The 21,135-nt window shown below is 30.8% G+C and overlaps 2 protein-coding genes and 1 long non-coding RNA gene across 4 annotated transcripts in view; 1 reads left to right on the forward strand and 2 right to left on the reverse strand.

The window, feature by feature from the left end:
- LOC113404070 (uncharacterized) overlaps nt 1-21,135 on the reverse strand; it is a 282,204-nt gene that overhangs the window by 131,459 nt on the left and 129,610 nt on the right. The window lies entirely within an intron of this gene.
- Nucleotides 1-21,135, reverse strand: part of LOC113404050 (frequenin-2) — a 178,136-nt gene that overhangs the window by 49,365 nt on the left and 107,636 nt on the right. The gene's annotated exons all lie outside the window — the stretch shown is intronic.
- Nucleotides 17,925-20,218, forward strand: LOC113404048 (keratin, type I cytoskeletal 9). Its single transcript, XM_026644792.2, has 2 exons — nt 17,925-18,056; nt 18,913-20,218. Exons 1-2 carry the CDS (start codon nt 18,042-18,044, stop codon nt 19,858-19,860), a joined length of 963 nt encoding a protein of 320 aa, XP_026500577.2. The 5' UTR covers nt 17,925-18,041; the 3' UTR covers nt 19,861-20,218.

Below are 21,135 nucleotides of genomic sequence, written 5' to 3' on the forward strand. Positions count from 1 at the left end.
GTTAGCTGATCTTTTGGCTACCGTGGCTGAAATCGGTCAGGACGAAATCATCATCATCATCATCTACCGAGAGAAAATAGCACAAAGGTAGGACTTTATTCCTCAAATTGTAGAGCTATGTTGTAAAGTGTTAATGCTATGAAAAGATCCTTAATGAAATTAACTTAAAAACATGTTTGATCGTCACCTTACGCATAGCCTAACCCGGTAAGGCCTAAAGGTGAACCTAACGATATATTTATATAATTTTAGTGTACAAGATAAGTTATTTAAAAAGAATAACTATTTGCTCTATCTACTGTCTGCTTATTAGATAATTATGAATGATAATCAAGAAGAGAAAATAATATTGAAATGTCCCGCTGAAGGAAATATGCAGTAAAAGAGATTGTGCTCTTTTACTTATTACTTAAATATTAGTTAATAAGTTTTTAAAGTTATTTTTATCTATCCTATTTATACAAGAGTCCAAACTAATATAAAATAGTACGATCGTGTTATTATCTATAGACGTTTTATTAAATAGAGATTATTATACTGAATATTTAAGATGTGATTTCAAATTAACATGTGTTTGCTGAACAAATCGGAGGCCGTACCAAATTATTTGGCGTAAAACCATTAGTTACCAATGTAGATGAACTCTTGCAAGTTGAAGATGCAATACTATAATATAATACCGGGGAATACAATTATTGCCGCTCTAATAACAACAATGACTCAGCGAATGTAATAATTTTTTAGTATTCGACGAATTTAAATAAATCCATTCGTATATTTTATTACAAGTTACGAGATTAATGAAATGCATTAATATTTGTTGATTAAATTAATCATTGCGATTGTATCATAAAAGCAAAGTCAATTATCACTAAAAGTTTTCGGTCAAATAGCTAATGGCGAGGATTTCTCGCGTGCCATCTATTTTACTTGAACGGTATTTTGGCAGAAAACTTCACGCGCGTACTAAGTTATACTAAAATAATTAAGAGATTTTTTTATAAAAACTGACATTAATTTTTATTTAATATATAAGATTTAATATTACACTCTTTCACTTTTTTCATTGTACCGAGGTAAAGATCATTATTATGTACAAACAATAAGTAGCGTTTAACGACTTAGTCGTTAGAAACTGTTAATGCGCACAGTTGCTTAAGAAAATTGCAGAACCAGCGACAAATAAGTCAACTACTAACACGATTAACAATTGTTGAACCGTCTACTTCGGATAGATATGCTTTTTTATTTCTACTATTTAACGAAGTAATGTTCTTTAATCGAATATGAATTACTCTATAGTAAAATTGGTAAATATAGGTTTATTGGTCCAGTCGCTGTGTTAAAATTTCCTGTTCTTACAATATGAGAGTATGTTGAAGCAATCGTTCGGTTAGATGTGCATATTTGTTTGCTGTTAGTGAAAGGAATACTATATCTGTATAGATGTTTGCTCTTCTCTTAATTTCGTTAACAATTTAAATAAGTTGCATGTTTGTAATTTTTTAAAAACACAATTTCATTATTTGTATATTTATTTTATGAATGTTTTTGTTAATATGATTATGTATGTGTGTATTAAATAATACACTTACTAATATATATTCCTGAATGATTTATGATTATAATTTATAATAATAATAATACATATAATTCTATTAAAAAAGAAATTTATTTACAGTGCGTGATTAATATTTTTTGATGAAATCTTAAGAATGTAAGCTCTATTACGAAAAAATTATGATTCATTTAGTAGAACTTCTATTCCGAGGTTACTAAATTACTTGTTCATTATGTTATCAGACAGGTTATAAATTAAATTTACTTATAATAAGGCACTTTTTTATATAATTAAATTGTGAAATTTTTATTTTTAAAACAATTTTGCTATTAACTCTGTTTTAATTATAGCTTAGGTTATACGATCTCATACTTCTTGCATAAGAGCATAATATTGCGAATAAATTGATGACATGCAAGTGATCAGTACGAGGCAGTCGAGTGATTGTATCTTCACAGATCACCGCCTTCGATAAATGTTCGCGAAATAGTCCGCCTTAAAATATTTTACATATAATTCAAATCAATATAGGTTTTCAGATTTATTTCTTTTATATAATTTCGCAATTATTATAACTTTCGAAGACATATTCATAATTAAACTGTAAAAGGGGTTTATTTTGTGTCTCCTGCGCCTCCGCTCGCGTTTAAGAGGTCGGTCGTAAGGTTTTAGGTATAAAAAATAGTCTATATCCTTTTTGGGGTTCAAGCTTGCTTCATATCAAATATCATCAAATTTTGTGCAGTGATTTGGCCGTGAAAGAGTAACAGACGAGTTTCTTTCGTATTATGTATATTGATTCTATTATAATCGTTTAATTACGTTCATTTTTTAGAAAGAGAAAGCCCATATATATTTATATTTATTATTATTGCGCAATGTCCTGTTTCTAGATATACGATAGGATTTGATTCCTCCATAAAGTAGTATAATGGAAACCATTCAGAACTAAAATCTTGGGTCTGTTCCAAACATGATCTTATTTGATGATTTGTATACTGTCTAAAGCTTGGCTTGTGTAATCAACTGTATGGTATGACGCGATCCTGTGGGGCCAGAATAATGGCCAGTTTCACGTGCGTGGGCGATCCCGCATTCAATAAATTATTCAGTATCCTTCGCAGTTTATTTTCTTGTATGCTCCTTTTACTTTTGGGGGAGTACAAGTGGTCACGTCCTTGTCGGAGTATTAGTTGTTATGTTTCACGATTGCACATCTAATACGTGGCGAGAAGATAAAATACAATTTATTTAGTTAATAATAAGACATTTTAAATAAATTAGTAAACGCAACGAAAACATACAGACAAGTGAAGTAACGAACTTTTGTAATAGTTTTTTTTTTTTAAATCATACGCAAGCAGACGAAAGAAATGTGACATAAACAGGCATTATTCCAAAAGTGTGTGCAAATCGACGAATTCTCCAACTTGAAAGTCGGAAATAACGTTCTGATGCAAATTAATTTCGAGCGAAGAATAATGATTGATTTTGTCATGACGATGACATGTTGGAACTTCGCCAAATAAAGTCTTACGTTTGAAGGAATGTATCACTTACATAAAACAATAATTTTCGAGAGAATTCTGTGTTTTGTTTTTCAGATTCCGTGAATATATTTAACGTTAATGCGAATACGTTTCAATTCATGTAATTCGCGCTCGGAATTAAGTAAGCTTAAGACATGCCTAAATGAAAGTAAAATATGACCTTTTTTCTTCGGAATGCGGATAAAGTAAAAGGATTGATTTGATATAAACGTGGTATACCTGGTTATGATTATTACGCTTGATTTAAGTCATGGAACATGGCCAAAACTCTGAATAGGGTTAGTGTGTGGTCGTTTCCGAAGAGAGCGAAAGTGGATTTGCCACATGCGGTCATTTTTTGGCCTAGATCGGCAATTCTAGTTAAGGCACCGCCGTTCACCCGAAGAGTACGTCATTCAAACCCGTATTCGTTGCTTTGCGTAACACGCTAACCCACGGTCAGTGAATGAACATAATCCACCAAGGTTGTATATTATTTTATAATGATTAATTTTATATTGTAAAGTTATATTAAACAAGATTTTTTTTTTTTTATTTGAATTTTATTTCGACGTTTACTAATTATAGCGTGATAAAAATTCTGACTAAAGAAGTTATATAATCGTATTATAAAATTATTCTTACGGTTAAAGAAATTCATAGATGTTTTTCATTTCTTTTATTATGTATAACTGGTATATCATTAACATCCATTCAATAATTAAAATAACTGTTAACAAGATTAATAAAAGCACATTAAAAACTGTGTTACGAAATGGAAATCCATGTTTAATTAAAAAATAAATGATAATAAAACTCCGAGCTAATGAAATAACTTCGTTGCTGTTGCTGAGTCAGCTGAGATTAACGCTTTAGAATTTTAAGACGCCTCCAAAGTCATTCAACTTACAATATAATTAAAATAATATACATGTCATATTGAATCGAACAAAATAAGAAGTAAGACTAATTGGGTAGAAAAAAAAGCAACAATTTTACTAAATTCTAAATGAAATAAGAACATTATTTTTTAAATTTTATTTTATTACTGATGTAAGGCTTTGTGAAGACTCGTCTGTGTGTGTTACAACTAATCCGCTATTCTACCGCCAACAAAGTTTGTTGGCTTGACTGTACCTACAGTAGTTATACTCCTTATACTTGACTGTGGTAATATTTCTTCGTGTTCCAGAGTCAATGGGTGAAGGTGATGATTGCTGACCATAAGTGTGACATTTGCTCGTATGCCTATATAATTGTACTAGGTACCCATTTCGGACTTCACACGGATACGATTAGGATCTATAAATCTATCTATTACCTTTGAGATTGTAGGACAGACAAAAAAAGGAAAATTATTGTTTTTTCCGTCTAGGACATTTGAAATTGTCTATTCTCTACTATAATGTGCTTGTATTATACATTTAAACCACACTCTTGAAACACTATTTAATGATGAAAACCACAAAAAATAAAATAAAACGTATAAATAGACAGACGTCAGGAAGCGACTTTGTTTTATACTATGTAGAAATAGTAAATTAAATAATAACAACTCGAGGATGTATTACTTTCAAAAATATGATAGACATTCAATTAACTAACAATATATCTTTGAGCGTGAAATTGAATTATAATAGTCTAATTTATTTGTGTTAAGTGGACTTGAGCACAGTTTAAAATATCAAATTCCTAAACAGTCCGTTTACCTAATCTTATGACATTATAATTACGATGCGAGTCACGTCACCGACTACTGCACGCTGTTTCGAAAGAATCTCTTTGGTCGTTATATACATTACATAGTAATAAATATGTGATTTGTATGTACGATCACAAAGATTTACTTGGTAGAAAATTAACGTTAACGTTAACGTTTTTTGTTAGAAATGAGTAAAGAAGTAAATATTATATTTTGACTGATATGTAAGGCGTGATGTCACTTGGTATGACGCTCTCCACAGCTCTCTATGTATGCGTGCTGTACTATATACTTCGTTTGCTATTTATTATTATTATAATATTAATAAGAAAATTATATAAATTTATTTTGTCCTATAGTCCTTTATTAGTTTACTTTAATAATACATTTATTCAATACGCACGTTTTCGATGTGTCACATCTGCCCGACCGTAACGATATAACATTTTCTCATCAATATATAATAGGTAGTCAGGGTAAGGGCGCCAATTGTTGATCAGTTGTCACCACTGCAAGTATATATTGGCAGAGTAAACACTAATATTGCAATATACAGCCGATACGCCCCTAACGAAGGAGGCTAACGTAATTTAGGCTTCCTACCTTGTATCTCTAATTACACCGCCATAATAACCCTTGAAATTGAAACACTCGACGGTAGAGTAATTGAAAAGTGTGTGGTACCTACATAATTTTTTATTACATTAAATTAATTGTGTTATTTATAAATAAAATTGATTCACTCATATATTACATAATATATATCTGATTTAATTAATTCTTTTGAGTTTTTTTATTACTTATATAAGAACCAATGTTAACATATGTAACGTTACATACCTATATAGTTCTGTGTAATAGTCATATGTTTCGGTAATTAAGCAGAATGGAGCCGTAAACGACCATAAAAAAGTCGTGTAGTATAAAACTTATTCCAAAGAAACTTTGGCAATAACACATAAAACGGATTTCAACCAAGTATATAGATTTCTATTTTAGAAATTTACAAAGTAAATGATTCTAATATATTAATACTATTTAAAGTTTAGTAAATATATCATAATGCTTGGTAACTACGATAAAGAGTTGACTAAGGAAACTTACTATCAATTTCATTTAAAATTATTTATTATACATATAAAAAACCAAAAAAAACAAAAACATTTAAATTTGGAATAAAATAAAATCAGTTAGTTTGGTGTAGAAATGAACGCGTGATCTTCACCGAGTGTCAAACCGTTTCGTCATATTGGAAAGGAACTGCACCTATGGAATATTTGAGACGCATTTTATTTTTGAATTTGTTACGTGAGTACACTATAGGTCACCCGACGGTAAGCGGTCACCTCTACTTATGATCAATGACATTCATTGCCAATGCTAAGCATGGGGGTGAGACTATTTATAAGTTACTTATAAGCGGAAACATGCAATTGGAAAAAAAATCACAATAGTTGAAACAAAATTTGTGGCAAATAACATATAATGTTACCATAAATAAAAATATTCACAAGAACAAAAGAATATTGTTCAAATAAACTGAAAAATGCAAGCGAGGTATTATAATGTTTTTTTTTTTTATAATATATACCCGACAACATATTTTGATTATTACGCTGCACGAGTGTGGAAGATAAGAAACATAAATGCAAAGCTGACTTTGCAGTTTAACGCTTAACGTAACAATTCATTCGCATTTAACGTTTTCGCTATGAAAAATAAAATACCAAAGGATATCCTTTCGAATTTAATTTTTTAAGCACATATATCTTGGTGGCAGAGCTTTGTGTAAGCCCGTCCCGATATGTACCACCCACTCATCACATGGTCTACCTCTAAACATCAATATTTAATATTGCACTGTACCATTTGAAATGGTAAGAGAACTAGTGTAACTAGAGGCACACGGGACATAACATCTCAATTCCCAAGGTCAGTGGCGCATTGGCGATGCAAGGAACGGTTATTATTTGCTAAAGCGGCAGTTTCTATTAGTAACGGTGACGACCTACGAACACGAAGAGCCTAAGAACCTAAAATTAAAAAAAATGTACAACGTCACAAAATCTTGTAATTAATTTATGAATCAAGTTAAGGCGAAAACATCTATAAAGTCAATTATTAAAATTATTAATAAATTAGAATGAATATTTTATTGCAACTAATACTCTTTTTCAGTTCAGTTCTGTATGAAAGCAGAACGAACTAATTGACAGTATCTGTATACGATACTCGATAGAAAATAAAAAATGTTTATTCACGAGTTATTGACAATATTTTCCCGCTAGTTTCGGAATAAAACAAATGACGCGAAGTGCTATTGAGTTTGACATTTGTATTGAAGAAAAATCTAACGTTGACTGCCGGATGACATTTAAAGCTTTATTTTTGCGGAAAACTAGGGCAATTACTTGGACATTTCATAACCTGAACTAAGATTGTTTTATTTGTATTTCTTGGAATAAAAATATTATAATAATAGATCGACTTATCTTTATAACGAATAATAAAACATTAATATTGATTTTGTATTGATTTAGAGGCGAATCTAAATTTAGTTTATTTATATAGATATGTCATTTACAATTTTTAATTTAAAATAAAGAATACGAGAAGTTTTTAAATGAAAAAATACGTATTTTTAGACCATTCATATGAGCAATAATCAACCGGATATAAATTGTAAAAGAAATAATATGATTGCCCGTATGACGTAAGAGATGAAAGATTGCAACATATAAAAAAAATCAGACAAAGGCATAATTCTGCCATTAGCACTAGTCAGAGAATGTTTTAGAAAGGTCGAACCAAGGTTTATCTGAGACGGTTTTATCTCTGTTGAGCAATTAACCTCTGTATTACAAAAACTTTAAGTATAATAATACTGAAATATTGATATAATTTAGTTTATTATTATTATTATTACAATCAACTAATAAGTGCAAACACTGGCATTGCTTTCTATGAGTTAGTAACAACAAAACAGGTTTATATGAATATCTAAATAATTGAAAATATATTTAAATTTAGTGTCGATGCACATAATTATATAAAAAATAAGTTGCTAATAAAATTAAAGATGGACGGTAAATATAGTATTCAAAGAATTTTAGGAGAAATTTAACATATAAAAAGTTAATATCTAATAAATGTGATGTAACTTCGAATAGTTTTGTAATGACGAAATTTGACGTAGAAAATATATAATTAATTCGAAATTAGCTTAAAAGGTCTTATAGATATGACCAATGTATAGCAATTTCGTAAAAGTAAATATTAGTAGGAATGTCAATAAAAAAAAAATATTTTAAAAATATTTCCGAATATACTATTGACCCTGAATCGGAATAGTTCAAGGCGAAAGGCGCTTCAGTAATTGCACAAATCATTAGAGCCTATCGAATTATATGAAATCGTTTTCAATGACATATATTACTTGTTGCGATAACAAGACCGTCACTAACAGCTGACCGTCTACCGTCTACCGTCTGTTGATAATTTTTTTAAAGAATTCATATAAAATTTTACCAACTTACAACGAAATCTTGTAGAACTATAATATATCTATATATTTCAGTTTGATTTAGATTAAATAAATATTTTTATTATTAGTCCTAAAAATATTAATTTAATAATAAATTTTAAAGGCTTCAAAAATATTGTGTCTGAATTAAACGAGCTAAGCAAATACTATCTAAATATTTATACATTATTGACGCATTATCTTTTCACGAGCTGTAAAGAATCTTTATGCATATTAATTTAAACTCATAATCATACTTATATTATATTTAAAAAAAAATGTATCTAATTTCCTTAGTATGAGTTATTTTCAATTTGTAAGAACAGCTTTGACACTTACAATAAACTTCAAAGTGAATAATTAGCTCAATATATTTCTCGTAATTTTTAAACCAAATTTTTTTTAACATTAATTAATTATGTAATGTATGTATCTATTCCTTTACTCTTATAATCCAATTCGACGTCAAATCTGACACGACCGGAAAGAATTTAGGCGCAAATCCAAAGGCTTTAGTGCTCTCCGAGGCACCGGTGTGTACACACTTCTAACTTCCAAATTCCAGGCTGTTACTGAGATTTTTTTTACAGAAATCTTTTATCGTTTTACCCTAGGGCTTGAACTCAGTACCTCAGGATGTCTAGCTTTATTTTATAGAAACACGAGGCAGTATATTTTATATACCTTAAAGATGAACAGAATAAAAAACTAATAGATAGCGAATATTATTATTTAACAAATAAATATACGTAATGAAGATGAGATACAAGGAATTTCATCCATTAAGTAAATGGCGAAAGGTCTTAAGGAATTGTAATCCCTTCGAAGCTTTAAGTTGAATCATGAAAACTTAAGTTGAAGAGCTCAATCGCTTGTTTTACACCGTTCTGTTCGACGAACTACGACGAAACCTTACTCGTTGCTTAAACTAATATGAAAATGATTTATGGAACTATTTTAGTAAATGTTCTCAGCGTGTGCATATTTATGGTATTCATTGATATCGAATACTATATGATAATATAGCGATTCCATTTTCAAAATGTTAGAAGCCGTGACTTCGGTCTGTCTAAATTACGATGTAAATCTAAATGTGTTTGTTTGTATTTTTAATTTCAGTTATGTTAAATAATATCTGTCATATGAGCTTGATGATGATTTAATCCTCCTGACTCATTCTGATCACGTCGGCTCAACGAAAATTAGCAAATCGTAAATATTATAAATATTGCATTTTCCATTCCTTTACTTGTATTAGTCGATAAAATGGAAAAACATCACGAACGGAGAGAGTTCAGGCTCAGGACACAATGGCTTAAGTACATGTTTTCCAAGTCAAGGGAATGTTAGATCGTTCATAGAAAAACAGAATATGGGAACTTAAATACACCCTTGCAAAATAACCTTTCTAATATGAGTAATGTTTTCTTCGTGACGTTTTTCAAATACCCGAAGATTTCGTACTAGATGATCAAACCCACACTCTCGAATGTCTCGTCTCTATTATAGCTAGTCAAAATTTAAATAGTGCGATAAATATAATTTCGATTTTTAAGCAAAACAAATAAAACATCAAAGTAAAGTAAGTTATATTACTAACAGAAAATAAGCTAAATATACAAAAGTATATGATAAAATATAGATCATAAATTTTCAAATGTCTGCAAGTTCTATTAAATTTGTAGATGTAGTAGTAGTTGCGTCTGTATAGCTTAGGTTGTAACGATGAACCTGTCTGAATTTCTTTACTTATAGTAAACATTTTTAAAGTTATCTAATTATTAATTGCTACACATTTTCACAAATGTAAAATATTTCCACGAGAATGGCTTTTAGTAAAATGATAGACGTGACATAAATAGTTGGTGTTAAAATGCTTGCGTTAGTTGAATATTTGGTATGAATTAAATTATTGGCATATTTACGTAAAAGCTTCTGGGACAGTTAAGAGGGTTACCTCGTACCTGACGAGGTTAGGATCTTACGTCTTAGCTATTTTCAGTAAATAATGTTTAAAATTTATGGTGATAACATAACGCGTTTCTTTATGCGGCAACAGCTTAGATTCAGTCGGTAGACTATTAACAATATAATACCGTGCTTAAACTTTTATCGACATAAGTCAGTGAGCTAATAAAATCCGACCTAACAGTTAAATTCTAAGAGAACGCCCGGTAACTTTGTCGTGGCTGATAATTTTATCGCATCACGGATGTGAACAGTCTTTAATACTTTTACGGCACTAGACATCAGTCAAATTTTTTGGTCCTATAAATATGTCGGTCCACATGTATCTTCAAATATGTGAAAGTACTATGTCTTTGAATGATCAATGTGTTTTTATATTCAAGTCTGTGTTAAAGGAAAAAAAAACGTGAGAAAGTATGCACGAAGGCCATTAAACGATGGCACAACCCCAGGTTGTTATGATAATGTATTTTTGTTTATAAAAAGTATGTGGAAATCAGTTCACGTGGCAGATGTTAAACTCCATTTTTGTTGAATATGTTTCGTTTCGCTACACGTTGTACTAAATTCTAGCTTGAAATGATTTTTCTCATTGAATAAATATTGTCCGTAGAAATTTTAATCGAATATAACTCATTATATTTTTAGGAAAGTTATTCTATCTTCATTTTCGGCGTTGATTATTTTATTCATTCATTCTACACCCAGTCTTTATTTTTTTTGTTGGATACTATTTCGTTCCTATCAAAATAAAGAACACGATGTTCAACATTTTCGGTAAAATATATAAAGGAAAATAAAATGCCAAATGGACGCGTGCTGTGGATAGATGACCTTCGCTTGATATACAATGAATTATAAAATTCATTCACATTATTTAAAAAATATGAAAAGGCATATAATACTCTAACTTTACCTATAGAAAAAGACCTTTAATATTTTTAATATGTCATCAAAAATATTTTTAAACTTTCATCAGCTATGAATAATAATAAAATATAAAAACGCAAATTCTCATCTACCACCACAAATATAGTACATATAAATATATTAAATTAAACTTGAGTTTTATGCGAAAGAATTGCAAATGGTTTTCCCAATATCTTCAAGATGGAACGACCAATTTAAATTCTTATGTTGGTGAAGCCCGTATTTTCTAGCGTAGTTGAAGCCAAAGTGAATTAATGAGTCCCCAAACAAAAGAATGGTATTCTCATCGTGCGATGCTGAATTAGCAAACTGTCTCTAATCCTATTTACATTAAGTATGGTTGAAATTTTCATAGATGATCCGAAATGTTTTCGCTATATTACTTTAGGGAGAAACTTACAAATGAGATATATTAACATAAATAAATAACATAAAGAAAAAAGTTTTATAGTGGTATTTTATAGTGGTAGGCTTTATGGAAGCCCGTCTGGGTAGGTACCACCCACTCATCATATACTCTAACGCCATGCAGCAATACTTTGTATTGCCAAATCCCCGTTAGAAGGATGAGTGCGTCAGTGTAACTACAGGTACAAGGGACATAATAACTTAGTATCCAGGGTTGGTAGCGCATTGGAGATATAAGGAATGATTATAATTTCTCACGGTACCAATGTCTATGGGCGATGCTGGCCACTTGGCATCAGGTGGCCCATTTGTCCATCCACCAACCTATCTCATAAAAAAAGTAATGTTCCTCTCCGTTGAAAAAATTCACCAGGTGCTCTCTTACCATGCTGCACCAATGTGAATAGATGCATACAGGTTTCCTCACAATGTTTTATCATTCTTCGAACTCGATATGAACTATAACCACAAATTAAACATGCGAATTCTGACTCCGAGTGGTACTTGCTCTGATTGGAAACACAAATTTTCAGTTAAAATTCGGGTGATCATTGTCAACTCTTTCGGTTTACTAAATACTACTGTTTATAAATATATAAATACGCATTAGGGGACTTATCTTCTGATAAAGAAAAGATTTGCAACTTATTTGCAGCAAAGCACCTCTAGTTACGCCCAAGGGACGACTCTTATGATCGGAATAATATACATACATAAAGGCGAGATATCTTTTGAAAACTTTCATTTTATCTTAGGTCTTGTATTATACATCTTTAAACACAAAAACGGTAAAATTGGATAATTTATTTGAAAATTTCAGTAATGTCTATTTGGAAATAAATCCTTTAGTTAATATAAATTTGATAGATTAAAAACTGGGCCATCTCGTCGCGAATAGTTGAAAAAGATAACTTTGGTTATAAAGGCGACGGGGTTTGGAATTAAGTAATTGATATAGATATTAAGGTCACCATATAAACCAGTAAGAGTAAATAAAATTATACTGTTTACTTTTATTTTCATAAGTAACTCTGACCAATTGCAACCTTGCAGCACATATACAAGCTGCTCCACGCGGTTTTACCCGCGTTAAGCGTGCCTTTTCTGTGGGCGCGTGACCTTTGTCAAGAATTGGGCTTTCAAATCAGTCTGGTTGTTCTAGATATTAGAGCGTTCAAACAATATTCAACTTTATTATATTGTAAAAGTTATAAATGTTAAATTATTTAGTTATTACATATTTTTAAATATATTTTTTTCTATAATATTAGTGGTTAGCTATTTTTCGAATACCTACTGAAGTTCATCTGTTGATACTAAACAATGAGCAAGGCTATATTTTGATTGATTTCATAGAAAAATGTTTACATCTGTTATTATTAAATAAATAAATCACGTTTTGACCTTGTTAATGCCATTAATAGGCGTGTCATCGTTTGCTTGATGTTCGTTCGAATATTTAATAACTCACTTGATATTAATAGTTACGTTCTTTGCCAACATCACATAATCTTGACCTTTACGTGACCAATACTGAATAAAATAATTATAGTTGATAAAAATACATTGTCAATATGTTACTTAAATATAAAGTACCAAGTACAGGGGTTCTCAATTAAGCCATGAAAAGTTAGTTAGTAAAGTTTGAAATCTATATGACCATTTTTAAATATTAAATAAGTAAGCAAATAGGCTGCCTTGGATTCAGCGTCGTAGTAGTACTGTAGGTACTAGTACTGTAGGAATTATAAACCGCTTCGTATAAAGTTAGTGTCGCCAATTACGGATATTAATATGTTTTATATATTTTGCCTGAAATAAAACTTACTCCCTCAGACCGAAACACAGCAGTACCATATTGCTGTTTAACGCTTGAAATTCTGAGTGAGTGGAACTAACTATTATATAAGCAAAATCTTTAAACTGGAAGAAATCTTTTAAGTGGAGATACTTGTATGTAAACATTATTGTGTATTGATTTATAATTCGATAAAATAAAATACAATTGTATTTTTACGGACAGCTTTGTCAGCTTTGTTAAATATTTAATAAATACGAAACATTTAAATTTAGCCGTCTCATCCAAAACATTTTTAGTTTCGTTTAATATTTTGTATTTAGGATAAGATTCGTGATAAATGAATAGATATTTGTTAAAATCATGTTTTCAATACTGTTCTTACAAATATATAATTAAGTTTTATTATTCGCAACTCATCGATCAGTTAAAATATATTTATAGCTTAAATCAGTTCAGCGTGTTTGAATCAGTTGTTATATTTTTCTCGTTACTTTAAATTAGTCTTTCTCGTACAGTTAAGAAGTTTAATCATTTATTAATAAACGCTAACAGTCCCAAGTGAAACTTCTAAGCTAGAGTTAGTAAACGAGCTCAACAGAAACACAAACATCCAGACCTTGACTCCTACTAACGAGTATTTGTCATGAATAGGTACGCAACAAACAGTTGTGTTAAGGTAATTTTAATTGAATTGTCGCCCTCTTGGACCATACTAAACAAAGACAAACTAACTGTGCAGGACATTATATTGCAAAAGTGCATGTTCAAAAACAAGTGTATTTCCCATGCCACGGTCCGAAACGTTCGGAGAATATTTAGTCCTAAAGGTATTTTCAAAGGGAGTACAAACATTCCATTTCTAAACTGCGGATTGCTACTGAAAATGACATGTGAGAAATACAGAAATATAATTTTAATTGCTCAACTCGGTACACGCATTCAAGATAGACAGATTTCAGAATCTCTCTCTTAATATATAATACTATAAAACATACTCTAACGTAATATAAAACATAAAAACATAATATAATCTTAAAATTATATACTATACTATAAAACTGCATATAGAAACTAGACCAATGAGCTAGTCAAAATATATAAATTTTCGACTGAAATTGAATCAAAACATTTTCTGTTTTAATCTGAGTGTACTAGCAGCTTAAAATATTATTCGTTGTAATATAAATGATTAAATTTGGCTATAGTACTTTTTTAGGTTTAGAGGTGATTTACTAAATAAAGATGAAGTTTTTGAAAACGATGAGTGGTATTTAAATAAGATATTTTATAAATGTAAGATTTAGCTAACGTAAGCATCATCATACGTTAATAAAAATAATACGGTATAAATTGTACAAAATATTATTTCAACTAAGCGATACATATAAATAAAATATTTTTAGCTAATCCTGTTTTATTAATAATTAATTATTTTTTAAAGTTAAAATTTAAAATATATAAATAAACAGAATAAGAGTGATGGACTGCGTTCATTATAGAAAAATATCTCACTACACCTATACAGTTTACACAAAACCGTTCCTGCATTGCAGTGATTCAGTTTGCTATTAATATAACATGAGTTTACGTAATTTGAAATAAAATAATTTATTAAATTGGCAACACGCAAACGCTATAATCGAACGTAAAAGTATTATCTTTAATGTAGCGGATTTATTGAGTTAACTAAGGAAGATAGTATAAGAATTTTTGCTTTCGTACCTCTACTACTATTAATCATAATACAAATTTTTATAAATGCGCTGCCGAGTTGACTCTTAAAAGGGTTTTCGTGTTCTACATCATTAGAGGTGATTCAGGTGCTTTTAGTATCATCATTATTATCATAACACAAAAATTTAATTTTAAATTCAACCATTTTATGCTTAGTCTAACATAATAGAAAACTATTTTCATTTAAATGCAACTCGGTTTTTCCCGCAAAGTTAGTTTTTTTTATAGCTTCATGTTCAAAATGAAAATCTCATTTGTTTTTATAAAAATGTACAAAAATCGTAAATTTCTGATGGCAGAAAACCATACATTTGAACTGTTATTTACGTAAAAAGTGTACTTCTAGCGGCGCAAAGCTTTTCAAGTACCTAGTGGTTGTTTGTACTGCAAAGGTAGTGTACGTTAGAGCACAGGTCAAGCCTGGCAAAAGTCAGCCGTAAAAGATATCGAGCCACTTTTGATTTCGTTTTAAGATATGAAAGTTTAATCTCCTTTCACCTAATTCACCTCTTTCGGGAGCTATAGAGATATTGATTGAATAAATGCGAACAATAATATCGAATTTTAAGTTTAGCCCCTTAGGTCTTTATTCAGTTTTGATTTGTTTAATTAGTATTTTATTTAATAAGTATACTAGCGACCTGTCCCGTCTTTGCACGGGTGCAATGCTGATACTGAATATACTACAGAATCTACATATATAAAAATGAAAAACCACTCCACCACTGAGGGGATAAAACGGGGGTGGGAAATTTGTGTTTTATGAAATTCGCGGGGGTAAAGCCGCAGGTTCACTAGTATCTTTATATACAACATTTACAGCTTTTTTGTCATTAGACAATGCAATTTTAAATCTGCAATATATTCGAATATATTGCTTTAATTTAAATTATCAATCAATATTAAATGCTCAATACATTTAAGGTACTTAATTGGTTAATGATTAATGCTTAAAATTGCTTCGTAAATATGCCATTATTTCTCGTAAAAAGTAAAGGATAAAAAATAGTTATTGTGGGTTATCCCTAAAAGTTAGACATATACCATCGCGGACTATTTTGTAGAAATGTTTAAGGTATACCATACTGTAGTAAATTATTTAAAAAATGCAAATAAAAGAAGACAGACAGCGGGAAGCAACTTTGTTTTATACTATCTAGTGATTAGTGTAGCGTTACAAACAAATGTTTACTATCTTCGATACAAGACATTTTTATGAATAAATGAGAAACATCTCCGTACATCGACCCGTACGAATAAATTATAATAAAATACCAAACGAATTGCGAAAACATTTTGTATATTTTATAATAAAAGTACAATTTCTTATTTCATATGTAAAAAATCTTATATAGAATAATTCACCTTTAATGAAGTTTACTGCCAGGGAATTTTGTTAATGTTGCGCTAAAATACAATCATTTTTTTAAATATATAATACTACAAATACGTTTCGTTTTATTATTGACACATTTCAATATATTTGTGTATACACTCGTATTAGTAATAATACATTCGGAACAGAATATCCGACCGACCTTTATTCGAGGTCAAGAATCTAAAATATTTAAAAAATCTAAATCAATAATTAATATCGCTTAAAATATTTAATTTATTATTTATATATAAAATATATCTCATCCGTTTAATCCGTGGATGTATAGTAACATTAAAAAAAACTTTAACATAATAGATTTATTACAAAGGCATTTACAGTTCCAGCAAACGTTTATAATTTTTTTTTTAGCTTGTGATTCATGGTCTTATGTTGAATAAAGTAATTACCTAATTAACTGGATGTATATTATGTATTTACAAATTGTTTTATAATTTTGGAAGCATTTAAAACAGGCAGCAGAATGAAAATTTAAGCATGGTTCCGTTGGTTTATTGTATTTTTATTTTAATATTGTTTAGTACATTTATTTTAAACTTGAATTAATAAGTAGTTTTTCTTATTTTTTTTATTTGATTCTCAGTTCGTTTATGTATCGCTCAGAATGTGAATCGTATTAATATGTTTTCGTTCGCTTTTAATATCATTCTTCATATTGTTTTATAAATATAAAACTACTAACTACTGTTATAGTTGATTTTTTTATGTTTTAAGACGGTATTAAATTTATTAATGTAAGGTATATTATTTTGATACAGTTTTTTAGTATAATGCCGATGTTTAATTGGTATTATGCTTTATGCGTCATGTCGTCGATGGTACAAATATATTCGTAAAAAATAAAAAAATTAAAGCTTAACATGATTTCTTTTGTAAAGAAATGCGTAATGTACATATTTGAATTTATATATTATATACATTCGTTTATTTAACAAGTACTTTATTAACATTATTAAAAATATGCCAAATTCACGTGAATACTGCGTTACAAATTCTATTACCGCTTAACATATTAGAAGGTAAAATACGAACATTCTCTACTATCAAAACAAAAGAGCATCTTTCAGAAAAAAAAAAATATCGATATTTCGTCAGTGTTTTAATACGGTGAATGTGTACGAGCTAATATGAACCGTATCAATGATCAACTACGAGCAAGTCACAGCTTGGAGGCGAGTGGTGGACGCTAAGGCACCGTATCGAATGCGAGCGCGCCAACAAACGAACCTCGTCGAAAAGAAAGGACCGTATACTTGTTAAATAATGACGATAGTTGCACGTTACCAAGTGAAATGCTCGTAGGGATGGAGTGTTCTGACGAGATGAGCAGTTTAGTATTTAAGCGCGGGTCGGTGTGGCGAATGACATCAGTTAACACGAGCTCACTCACAAGGGAACATCTCCAAAAAGTGGGGTTGTTCTTACCAGTGATATTTAAGCCGTAGCAGCGAAGTCCTCCTAAGTCAGAGCCGTTTCAGCCACGCACAATATGCGCGCTTTCGTGGTAAGTTTGCTCGCGTGATCATAATATAAAAATAATATTTTTCTTCTTTTTAGTATTACTCAATACACTTTGGCACATGCGATTTGATATATTTTTCTGTTATTTTATTATAGTCATATATGCATTACAGGTATTATGTGAGTTTTAAGTGCAGTGATCAGTGAATAAACGATAATGGATCATGGATTGTAGTGCCAAATTGTGTTTGGTAACATTTTGTGAATGTGTTCTAGGGAGTGAAATAATGACACTCTTATCTAGAAAAGTGAAAAAGAAATGTCAAATATGTGATAACTGATTGTTGTAACAAGCATTGAACTTTTTTTATTCATAAATTCATCAAGTTCAAGTTTAAGTAGATTAGAAAAATATTTTCACTAAAATAATTTTAAAAAGTATATTCTTTTTAAAAGTAAAAAAATAAATCGTTTTGAAAAGAGTACATTTTATATGTTAATGTAACAACATTGGATGTTTATATTCAGTATCAGTACAATGTTAATTTTACCGAGTCTTTCACTATGTACTCATATTAACACTCAATGTATCACTCGTGGTAGTCTGAATTCTGTGTCTGTTCTTACTAATATTGATCGTTGCGTAATTCGGTTCACTAAAAGCACCGACGTGATGTAACAGTTCCTTATACTATGTATTCGTTTGATGGTTTAGATAAAATCTATAACATTGCCAAATTTATTTTATATTAAATAATTCTTGTCAATTTATTTTGCTCGATTAGCCAAAATGTTGTCCGTTTTGACATTGATTCATTAATCTTCTTACAATTATTAAAGAAGATTGATGAGGATACTTAACATTTTGATATACTTAATTTGTTTTTCTTCTTTTAAAGGTACTCGCCTGTGTGGCGTTGGCCTATGGCCGCCCTGAACCTCCCGTAGGATACAGCTACTCGGCTCCTTCTAGCAGCTATGGAACTCCGTCTCTTGGACTCGGTGGAGGTCATTCAAGCGGGCTTTCCTTAGGAGGTCACTCTTCTGGTGGATTATCATTGGGCGGTGGCCAATCTTCTGGCGGAATCTCGTTCTCCAGTAGCAGCCTGAGCGGTGGATTTAGCGGAGGACTCAGCGGTGGACTTAGCAGCGGATTGAGCAGTGGTTTCGCTGGTGATGCTGGATTCTCAGGAATCTCCGGTGGATTCTCTGGTGCCCCACTCGTACAGAAGCACATTTACGTTCACGTTCCTCCACCAGAACCCCAAGAGCAGAGACTTCCCCGCATCACTCCTGTGGCTCCTCCCCAGAAACACTACAAAATCATCTTTATCAAGGCTCCAACTCCACCCACTCCTGTTGCTCCTATCATTCCTGTTCAACAACAAAACGAAGAGAAAACTCTTGTATACGTTTTGGTTAAGAAGCCCGAAGAACAACCTGATATCGTTATTCCCACACTTGCGCCTACTCAACCTTCCAAACCCGAAGTATACTTCATCAAATACCAGACACAGAAGGAGTCTTCTGGTATTGGCGGTGGTGCTATCGGTGGTGGTGATATCAGCGGCGGTTCTATCGGAGGTGGTTCTATCGGAGGTGGTTCTATCGGAGGTGGTTCTTTCGAAGGTGGTTCACTCAGCGGTGGTATTAGCAGTGCTGATATTAGCGGAAGTTCCGGTATCGATAGCTCATCCTTAATCGGCGCTGGTAGCCATGGTGGAGCTGAAATCTCCTCTGACTTTGGAGCTAGCGGTGGTGATGCAAGCGGATCCATCAGTGGACACGGTGGTGCAACTAGCTCACAATACGGTCCCCCTGGTCACGTTGCTGGTCCCCTTCACTAAGCTATAACGATTAAGTTAGGTGGTAGGATACAACAACTGTTTACTGTATTTATTGCTGAGCGAAAAAAATAATTTAAACAATATTTTAATAATGCTAAAATCAAAAAAACTTATTTGGCCGTCTGCGTTTGAACGTATTGTATATAGTCATCTCTCCGCGTTCATCCGTAGATGATGTAAATGTTCTACCACATAGCTTAAGTAAAATGTTGTTTTGTCTCATTATCGCCTATCATGTTTACTCGTTATTAGTGCACAGTGTTAATGTTGTTCAAATTTAAGTATTTACTGCGACTGTTATGTTTATGTATTATAAATAGCTTTTTATTTTTAATAATAAAAAAATGTATGAAGCAATCTTGTTTGTTTTATAATGCCTAATTTGACACAATGGGAAGTTCGAACGTTGCGTTACGACTGAAAGTAGTCGTAAAAGGTTGTCTTGGCGAGACTGAAGGCGGTCTGTAGAAATTCGAAAGTCGTCTTTCCAGGCCTTGATCGATATTAATATTATCGATGTGTGAATATTGCGTGTAATATTATATTTAAGGCACAGGGAGTTGCATCATTTATTGAAAGCAATGTATTTGGGAGGTGAGAGGCGTATACCGAAGCATTCTCGTAAAACTGGCATTGCGGTTCCAATCAGCGACCGGTTTAATGGATCAAGTCAATAGTATCGTAGCTCTAATAAACCTAATTTTCATACGTAATAGACATATCAATTTACGTGTAGTTTGCTTATTCTTTTATGACCTCAAGTCGTAAAAAATGTTGCGACTATATTGTGATTATTATTGAAATTGGCAGATTAAAATAAACACTAAATATTTGGTATCGATATTATAAGTTAATTTCTACAAAAACAATTTGAGTCTTCGTAACTTCGTAATAAGCAAAAACATCTTCTACTAAAACAAGCATTTTAATCGATAATCGAGCTAATAAAAGCCTATAATTGCTTATATTTTATTTCATGACTTATTATCAGTTAGTTAATTTATATATATTTATTTTATTTAAAATATAAAACTAAGTTTTTAAAATAAATAAATAAACATGACAAGTAAATACTTTCGGACACAAATTCTATATTTGCGGAACAATTCCTGTATGTTCCGTGAAATAAATATCTCATAAAAAATATTTTGTTAAATAGTAGGTAATGTATTATATGAACTCAATTAATGACTTAATTTTATTCGTCGTCAATGTACAATTATTATCATTTATACGCTTTTTCAAACCAAAAACCAACAATATATTCATGTTTCA

The sequence above is a fragment of the Vanessa tameamea genome, chromosome Z (assembly GCF_037043105.1).
Source record: "Vanessa tameamea isolate UH-Manoa-2023 chromosome Z, ilVanTame1 primary haplotype, whole genome shotgun sequence".
Classification (NCBI taxonomy): Eukaryota; Metazoa; Arthropoda; class Insecta; order Lepidoptera; family Nymphalidae; genus Vanessa; species Vanessa tameamea.